A 9655-nucleotide genomic window follows, 5' to 3' on the forward strand; every position below is an offset into this window, starting at 1 on the left:
GGAACTCACTATGCAGCCCAGGCTGGTCTCGAACTCACAGCAATGCTCCTGCCTCAGCCTCTCGAGTGCTGGGATTACAGGCGTGCGCCACCATGCCCGGCTGGAGCTTTGAATGTACCCCACTGTGCCTGGCTAAAATAATTTTATACCCAGAAAAAAAATGTTTTAGTGTGACATGTTGTGCTTCTAAACAGAAGTATGAGGTCAGGTGTGGTGGTGCATGCCTGTAATCCCAGCACTTGGGAGGCTGAGGCAGGAGGATCGCTGTGAGTTCGAGACCAGCCTGGGCTACATAGTGCGTTCAAGGTCAGTCTCACTACATAGTGAGAACCTGTCTCAAAAAACAAAACAAAACAAAAACCTAAACAGAAGTACATATTTTTAAATAAGGATTCTGTTGACTGCAGGCCTGAGCTGAGCGTGTGCTCTATTTGAGAGGCTGGGCTCTCAGGGAGGGTGGGTGACCATAGTGCATTTATCTGCCCGGTCAGAGCTCGGGCCAGACCAGCTCGACAGTGTGGACAGCCTTGGAGATTGACATGATTTGGTTCTTATTTGTTTATTTTTTAGAACCAGGGATCGAACTCAGGACCTTGTGCTTGCAAGGAAGGCAGCGGAACCACTGAGCCAAATCCCCAGCCCTGTATTAGAATTATCTATGTCTGCTGTCACCTGCCTTTCAGTATCTCCCACTAACATTCAGTCTGAGCTCTTTCCTCTCTCTCACTCATGTCTGACTTGGCTCTGTGATTTGCTTTGGCCAATGAAAGGCATTGTATCAGCTCTAAGGGGTGGCTTTGCGGAATACTGCAGTGGACAGCAATGCTCCGACACCTTCGTGTGCACCTGGAGAAAATCCTGTCCCGAGTCGACACCGTCCTCAGTCTCAGCTCCATCGCTGAGACTCCAGTGCAGCCCCACACCCCAAGGCCACCTAGAGTGCGGTGGGCAGCTCTGCATTGTGCTGTAAATCATCGGTGGGTTGTGCTATCTTCGGCAAAGCTGACTAATACACCACCAGAGAGCCAGACAGACAAGAAAAGAGCCTTTACCACCCTCCCCCGGTGGAAGCTGACTCAACTTACTTCCGGGCACCAGCTCAAACTGAGGCCTCCCTTCCTCCGTGGCCATCAGGGTGGCCAGTTTGCCTTCGGTCATCTCTCCGTCAATGAATTTCCCGTAGAGTGCGGTTTTCCCATCAGGGTACATGTAGGCTATCTTCTCTCCCGTCATCTCGCCCTCTTCGTTGACTTCTCCTACAAGGCTGCCTCCATCCTGATGGGAGAAACCAAAACCCAGAAAATATTATATATAGCATTTATCTATGGGGTCTGAGTTCAAGATCTTTCTCTCCTGCACAATCACTATTAATAGCACTGTTAGTGGCGATAATAATAGTTTAAGAACCACCAGCTTCTGACAAGAGTAAGAATAGGATACACATGAGGTATGAAATAAGACTACAGTGAATGCCTAAATTAAAAAACATTAGTCCAATAAAAGACATTAATCCCGCTCTAGATGCTCCCCTCGCTGCCAACACATTTTCCCCACCGTTCTTGCCACTTGCTGAAGCAGGTCTGAAGTCTTCTTTCGTGTCTTTCGTTGTGCTGTTGTGTGGTGGCTGCCTTGGTATCCCGAATCGACTCATTTACCTTTCAAGGTCATTTTGACTTTGGGGAAGAACCAGCAGTCACACAGTGCCAGTTTCGGTGAGTAAGGTGGATGACGACATCCCTTGATGCTCTTGGGAGCCTGCCTTTCTGTTAGACGGTGCTCAGCAGCGGCATTCGTGGTACTGATGATCACACCTTGTAAAGACACTCAGGAAATATAACTTCTAGAACGGCTGCAGAAAGTGGCAAGAACAGCTGAGATAAATGTGTTCGGAGGCTCCCCCTGGTGGCAGGAGGAGTCATTCGCGTGATTTGTGAGAAGGCAGACCTGACACCCCACTCTGTATCGGGGGACATTAACAGGACAAGGGCTGCTGCATGGTGTCTTGCTTCATTTTTTGCTCGCCCTCTCCTGGGTCCTGGGACCTGGCCGTGCCCGCGGCTGCTGGCCTGGTTCCTCGTGTCTACGTGGAGCGGTCCTTCTGTTCAGGTCCAGGGACCAGCAGAAGCTCATTCTGGCTCTTGGTCCAGGCCACACCTCCAATCCAACTCTGCCACATTAAGAAGCACCAACTCGATCCCTGACTCCTGTGTCTTAACTGATTCAGAGTCCAGAGAGAGGGGTGGGATCACCGCCTCAAATGCCTACAGACCCATACTCAAAGCAGACACCATGGACCAGTGTTGGAGACTGTAACTGCCCACAAGCTCCTTTCTGAGGCAGAAACTCCTCTGGGCATTAACAAGATGATAATCAGGGCCGTGAGTTAAAATGTAGCTGTTTTTTTAGGTTTCAAAATGGAGCTGCATGGAGTGAGGCGAATCCACACACCAGTCTTTGTGCAACTTTGGTCTCGTTTTGGGATTCAAGTCGATCCCAGTCACGAATAAAACGACGGGGAGAGAGAGAAGTGCGGTGTCCTAGCGGCCTCTCCCCCACCCTGACGCCCACGTTCCCTGGGCTGCCGGCCTGGGCAGCAGGATACTCAGCCTGGCTGCTCAGGAAGTTGGGTCCCAGCTACCCTAAACTGCAAGTACCTCTTTCCTTCCTATCTTGTTTGCCTACTTTGGGGCAGTAAACTCCATGACTTTGACAGGTCACAGATGTACCCAGAAACTCCCGATTCTCCAGGAAATATTTTACAGTGTTCTTTTCCTACAGTGTAACTAACATACTTCCTCCCTCCCTTTCTAAGAGACTTGCTATGTCACTCAAGCTAGCCTTGAACTTCTGGCCCTAAGTGATCCTCCTGCCTCAGCCTCCTGAGTAATGGGACTACAGGTGTGTGTCACCATATCCAGATAAATTAATTTTTCATAACAATTTTGTATGAATTTAGCAAAGGCTACTTTTCTTATTACACATGTAATAATTTGTTTTTATTAATATTTTTATCATAAGAAGGTAGGTTTCAAGTAAGCAAAAATAGATTTTAAATTATGGTCATGATAAAATGTTAAATAAAATATTTCCTAAGATCTTTTTTCTGAAACATTTTCGGAAATTCAACAACACATGGGATACTTGAAATGCAAAAAAAAAAAAAAAAAAAAAAAAAAAAAAAAAAAAAAAAAAAAAAAAAACATTAATTCCCAACCGTGGGTTTTGCTGTGTCCATTTGATCTAAATAAACTGCAGAAACACTGTTTTCAAATACTCAAGAGCAAGTTCATTTAAATCACCTGAATTTAAGCAATATAAACTATAAAATTTCTTGAAAATTAGTGAGATTGTAAAATCAAGCAACAATGGTGTAGTAACCCCCCCAAAAGATAAAATATTGCTGACTTCAATCTTACAAGTGAAAAACAGAATAAAATTAACAGCAACACTGCTCTCCTCCTCTTTTTTCTATATGCTAAAGGAATCAACAGCAATATATTTTGACTTTATTACTGGTATGTTAAAACCATTTTGTCCCAATCGTGATTATTCTTCTTTCCCCAGATGTCTGATAATTCCTGGGGTGTGAACCCAGGGCCTTGAACTGAACTGGACATATCCCAGTCCTTTTTATCAAGACAGGGTCTTTGTAAGTCCCTGAGTTTTCAGGCCGGGATTGAACTTGTGACCCTCCTGCCTCAGCCTCCCCAGACTGCTGGGACTACAGGTGTGTGCCACCAGGCCCAGCTTACATTTTACATTACTCTTTAGACAAGGAATGAAAGCCTTGTCCTAGGACATGTTTCTTCCCCACGGTGAACCATCATAGGCTTACTGGGTAATAGATCCAGCACACTCCGTGCCGGATGTTATCCTTGTACTGCCCCTTGAAGATCAGCCTCCCGTCCGAGTCGTACTCCTGCGCTGGCCCATTCAGCTCCCCGTCCACGTAGATGCCCTGGAGGATGCCGCCGTCCTCGTACGTGTAGATGCCCTGGCCCTGCAGGGCGTCGTCCACATAGTAGCCCTCCAGGGTGCTGTGTGAGAAGAGAAACACAGGAAGGGTCAGCCGGGCTCCCTGCTCCGCGTGCTTGGCTCTGCGGGCCCTGCGGAGCCAGGGTGCCGGCTGGGAAATCCCAAATCCCGCCAGAGAGCTGGGTGAGATGGGCTCAGGGAAGAGGACTTGGCCATATCTCCTCAGAGCGCTTGTCCCACTCTGGTGGAGGAAAGGGAAGCAAACAGCTGCAGGTGGGAACCAAGGACAGTGTGACCTAAGTGTGGCTCCAACCTGAGCACCAGGCGTTCTGTGTGCAGCCGCTGGTATCTGACTTCCCTTGGAGGTGCCCGGGCCGGTTGAGTTCAGTAGCACAGCGCCTGCTTGGCACGCGTGTGGGTCCTGTCCCCAGGCTGTCCGGAATCCCCTGGTGGCTCTCAAGGGTCCTTCTGACGCCCCGTAGGCACGTGGTGTGGAGGGTGCCAGCCTCTGCAATCCTACCTGCCTGCCTACTTTGGTCCCACACTAGGTGATCATCGGTGACAGCCATGGTTGGTCTCCACTCAGGCCAACACTGATCTCTTCAGTGGCATATGGGATTTGCCAACTGTGTGTGTGTGTGGGGGGGGTTACACATGTAGTCACACGTCACAACACTGAGGGCGGGAAGGGAGATGTGCGTCAGGCTGTTTGCCGTGGGGCAGATTCGGGTTGTGCACAGCTACTGCACGCCCAGGCTGTGACCTTCTTACAGGACCAAGGTCGCACCTGTTGCCCGCCCAGCACACTGGACAAGGAAGGGAGGACATGAGCACACTACGAGCTGGCCATGGGACCGAGTGGCCGCCCCGACTCAGCCTGGGGAAGTCTTACTTTGTTGTTTTTCATTAATACACGATTGCAGGACACACTTTGCAGCCTCTTGGAGCATGCGTACATGCACTTGATACAACTTGCTTCTTTTTAGAAAATCTTCCCCTCCCTTCGCTCTTCTCCTCTAACCCTGCTCCCCATTCTCACTCTGTTGATAGTATTAACCTTAGCTCATGTTTCTGGCACATGACATTTGCATTCACAGAGACCATTAGGTTCCTGGACATGGCTTATCTTTATTCTACCTACTGCCCCTTCCGCTCCCCCCGACCGCTGGCCCTTGGTCTCTCCGACCCTTTCCCGTTTGCAGAGCAGTCTCAAGTTAATGAATGACTGGGAACGATCTGTAATTATTAAATGAGAAGCACAGTCTCAGTGCCCACAGCCTCTGCTTATGCAGTAATTACACTCTGTCCTCTCCCAGGAGATAACAGTTCTGGCAGTTTTGTTTGCGCTAGCGGTGACAATGAGCTCACTGAATTCATGCAGAGAATACAGTGCACTTCAATGCATAAAGACCCTGCATAAAGACCCAAGTCTGAATTGGGCTGGAATGAAGGAGGCACCCATCTCTAGATTTTAGTGAAGAATTAGTGATCTACTGACATGTAGATACAACATACAGTAGAAAAAACTTTAATCCTTTATCTTCATTTTTGGGTTGCTAGATAAAATACAAGATGCTCGGTTAAGTTTGCAAATAAAAAAAATAAATCTTTAGTGTAATATGTCCCAAATATTACTTATTTGGCGGGGTACTGGGGAATCAAACTCAGGCCCTTGTGCTTGCGAGGTAGACGGCAGAACCACTGAGCCAAATCCCCGGCCCCAAATATTACTATTCTTTTGCGGCAGGGTCTCATTATGTTGCTTAAGGTAGTCTCGAACTGCTAAGCTCAAGCAGTCCTCCTGCCTCAACCTCTTTTGTCGGCGAGACCACAGGTATGAACCACTGTGTCCAGCCCAAATTTTGAATGGTACAGAATATACTTTTTGTTTTGTGCACGGTACTCGGGAATTGAACTCAGGGTCTTTGCAATGAACTTCCCGGTCCTTTTTAAATTTTTATTTTTTTGGTTTTGGTTTTTGGAGACAAGGTCTCACTATGTGGCTCAGGCTGGCCTTGAACTTACTGTGTAATCCTGGCTGGCCTCAAATTTTCAAGTGCTGCAACCTTTCAAGTTCTGGGATTACAGATGTGTGATGCCTGGTATCAAAGTTTTAATTTTGAGACAGGATCTTGCTAAATTGCTCAGGCTGGCCTCCAACTTGCAATCCTCCTGCCTCAGCCTCTCTCGGGCTGATATTACAGGCATGTCTCACCATACCCAGTTGAATGGTACACATGTATACTAAATTTCTGGTTGTTTATCTGAAATTCCAATTTAACTTGATGACTGAAATCTTGGGGTGTTTTGTTGTAGTTGTTACTATTTTTTTTGGTGCTCGGGATCAAACTCAGGACTTCACATTTGCCAGACAAGGTGCTGTGCCGCTGAGCTAAACCCCTGGGCCTAGATGTTTTGAATTCTTATTTGCTCATCCTAGCCACCCTGTTGACTTTGGATTCTCAGCAGCATTCAAACTGTTCCTGTGTGTATCTGGGTAGAATGATCCTGACAGAACACTCTGCTAATTCTGCTCAGGTTTCTGGTCAACCCCTCAAGGTGCAGGCCCTGCCATTCACTTCCCTGCAGTGCTCAGTGGCTTGTACTTTCCCCAGGGGAAATTGCTGTTTCCCTCTCCGCCCAAAGGACTAATGGGCCACAAGCAAAAATTCTTAAGGTACCAGGGAGTGAATCCTACTGCTTTATTTTATCAGCCACGTGCCTGGAGACATGCATGGCTTAGTTTTCTTGGCAGCTTTTTATGGTAACTTGGGAAGAACCTGAAGATGAAAAGAGTGTTACATACTTGAGCTGGGTTCTCCAAAAAGTAAAAATGCTGTTTTTGAGATCCTGTCACTGAGGAAATGAAGAAAAGTTTCTTCGGACTGGCATTCAAGGTGCCACCTTCCTTTCTCACATTTTCTTCCAGAGGAGACTGGTAAATCATGCCTCTGCCTGTTTTTGTAAATAAAGTTTTATCAAAACACAGCCTGTACATTCCTTTCTGTGCTTTCCGTGGCTGCTTTCCCACTAGGATGAGAATCAGGAATTGAATAGTTACTCTCCCCCCACACAGATCAAGCTTGCTGTTTCCTACTCTAGAATCCTCTGCTCACATTAGTTTATCCATATATCTTTCTCCATATATCTTAGCTGCCGTATTATGTTTTTCTTTGTGTTGTCCTTTAAAACATATGTGAGCTAGGTTTTTAAATGTTTGAGGATGTATTCAGGAAAAAAAAAAGTTATGGACTACATTTCCTTCCTTCCTCCCTCCCTCCCATCCTTCCTTCCTGGCCTTGGGATAATAACGAATATTCTTAATCCTCTGACACTTTCCTATTGAAGACAAAAAGGAGCTGATGTTATATTCTCAAACGCTAACATGTGGTCAGATTTGAAAAGTATACAGAAGTAGCTTTTTAATCTTTCTTGCAGAAACGGAACTGTATTTTGCAGGGGTCTGCTCATGTCTGCCCTGTAGAGCCTCCTGGCTCCCTGGCAGCTCCCCAGTTTCCCAGGCCCATCCTGGTCTGGGCAGAGCAGATCTCACGCCCCACGCAGCTGGCCATGCAGGACGGCCAGGTCTTTGCCAGTGTTCAATGGCATCCCCGGCTGGGGATGCACCTCATGGTACAGTGCTTGCCCAGCCTGTGTGAGGCCCTGGGTTTGAGCCTAGCACTGCAAAAAAATTCTTTAAGGATTTTTTTAAATTATACTTTATTTCTCTAGTTAGAATGTAAGCCCCTTAAGGGGTCAAATTCGGGCTCAGATCCCTATAACACCCAAGCACAGCACAACATCTGTTAGTATTTCCCAGGCAAAGGACTGGAAATGGAAGCCCAGAGAGAACAGGTATGGAAGGAGCAATGTCACTCCAGAGCACAGCGCTTGTTCGTTACTTGAATTAGATAAGCACTGGGTCTGCAAGGCGGGAGGGATTCTTAATCTCCTGCCTCATTCCTTCAGTTGCAGATGAGCTACTAATAGGGCAGTTACAAGGACCTAAAGGGTTAATATTCGGCAGAAGCTTAGGATCTGGTCTGGCAAGCTGTGCACTGAGAGGCTGGGTTTACAAGCATTGTAAGGATAGTGATGGGACACTGGAACAGTCAAAGAAATTGACAGCACTGCTTTAAAGCTGTTTTTTGTTTGTTTGTTTTGTTTTAGTACAGGGGATCAACTTGGGACCTTGTGCTTGCAAGGAAGGCAGCGGAACCACGGAGCTAAATCCCCAGGCTGTTTATTTGTGTTTTAAAGCAGTAAAGACTCCTCTGTAGGAATTGGTGAGCAAGGGTCAGGGATTTAGCTTAGTGGTTCCATGTCTGCCTCGCAAGCACAAGAACCCAAGTTTGATCCCTGGTACAAAAAAAAAAAAAATTGGTGAGCAAGACAATTGAGTCGAGGAAAGGATGAAATAAAGTTTTTATGTTTTAAAAACTAATATGTTGTTATGGGGTAAATATGAAGTGCCCCTCAAAGACGTTTGTATTGAGGATTTGACCCCCCAACGCAGCAATATTCAGGGGTGGGGACTACAGAGGTGACCCGGTCTCAAGAGGCGAACCGTCCGCTAGTGAAAGGGGCGGCTAGAGTGGCACTTCTGCTGCGGGAGGGAGGTCCCTGATGGCTGCCTTGGAAAGGGTGTGTTTCTTCCCGGGCTCTTTCCAACCTCTGCTTCCTTCCTGCCAGGAAGTGAGCAGCTTTTCTCTGCCATGAACTCCGGCCTTGACGCCTCCAGATCACGGACTGAATCCTCTGAGACTATGAGCCAAAATAAACTCCTCCTCCTTTAAGTTTTGAGTGCGGCTATTCCGTCCCACCACTGGGAAGCTAATACAAATGTGTCCATCATAAAACAAATAAATAAATCAAGAACTACCAAGCCGTAGAAGTTTCTAATCTCTTAGTCAATCTGGTACATAGCATTTAAGATTTTTGCTATCTATATCTGTCTCCTGCATTTTTCTCACCTGTTGTTTTTGTTTTGCTAAAAATGGAATCATTACTACATACAATGTATTTTCTGAAAGTCTCTTTCAACATCTTGCCAGATGTTTTAGTGTTTTAAGAAATTACAAAAATGGCCTTTCAATTGTTTGATTTTGCTGGCACAAGTATCTGAATTTAAAAACTGGAAAACTTAGGGGAATTTAAAGCATTAGTTTTAATACAGTTTCTCTTCACATAAGCAGACCATTGTTTACCTGTCTTAAGTTTCTAATAATGCATTAAATGAGGAAATCTAACTTACAAAAATAAAAAATGGAGAAATCTTACATCTGTTTACCTAAACTGATATACCCGCATTTTATTCAAAGATTACTATATTTTCATTGAAAATTTCTCCTGTTTTTTATTTATTTTATTTTTATTTATTTTTGGGGGGTACTGGGTTCGAACTTGGGACCTTGCGATTGTGAGGCAGGTGGCAGAACCACTCAGCTAAATCCCCAGCCCTTTCTTCTTAAACTTTTAACAATGTTGGCTATTCTTCATGGTATGGAAACCCATAGAGGGTTCAGCTTTCTTCTTCTTTCTTTCTTTTCTTTCTTTTCTTTCTTTTCTTTCTTTTCCTTCCCATCCTTCCCTTCCTTCCCTTCCTTCCCTCCCTCCCTCCCTCCCTCCCTCTCTCTCTCTCTCTCTCTCTCTCTCTCTCTCTCTCTCTCTCTCTTTCTTT

General features: G+C 46.1%; 1 protein-coding gene across 5 annotated transcripts in view; it reads right to left on the reverse strand.

The window, feature by feature from the left end:
- Positions 1-9655, reverse strand: part of Setd7 (SET domain containing 7, histone lysine methyltransferase) — a 54470-nt gene that overhangs the window by 31940 nt on the left and 12875 nt on the right. For all 5 annotated transcript variants that reach the window (XM_033760043.1, XM_033760041.1, XM_033760042.1 and 2 more), the window contains exons 3-4: positions 3836-4037; positions 1086-1275 (exon numbers count right to left, since the gene is read on the reverse strand). In XM_033760043.1, coding sequence (XP_033615934.1) covers positions 1086-1275; positions 3836-4037 — 392 coding nt within the window. The remainder of the gene's footprint in view (positions 1-1085; positions 1276-3835; positions 4038-9655) is intronic.

The sequence above is a fragment of the Fukomys damarensis genome, unplaced genomic scaffold (genome assembly GCF_012274545.1).
Source record: "Fukomys damarensis isolate Sample0158 unplaced genomic scaffold, DMR_v1.0_HiC HiC_scaffold_38, whole genome shotgun sequence".
NCBI classification, from domain to species: domain Eukaryota; kingdom Metazoa; phylum Chordata; class Mammalia; order Rodentia; family Bathyergidae; genus Fukomys; species Fukomys damarensis.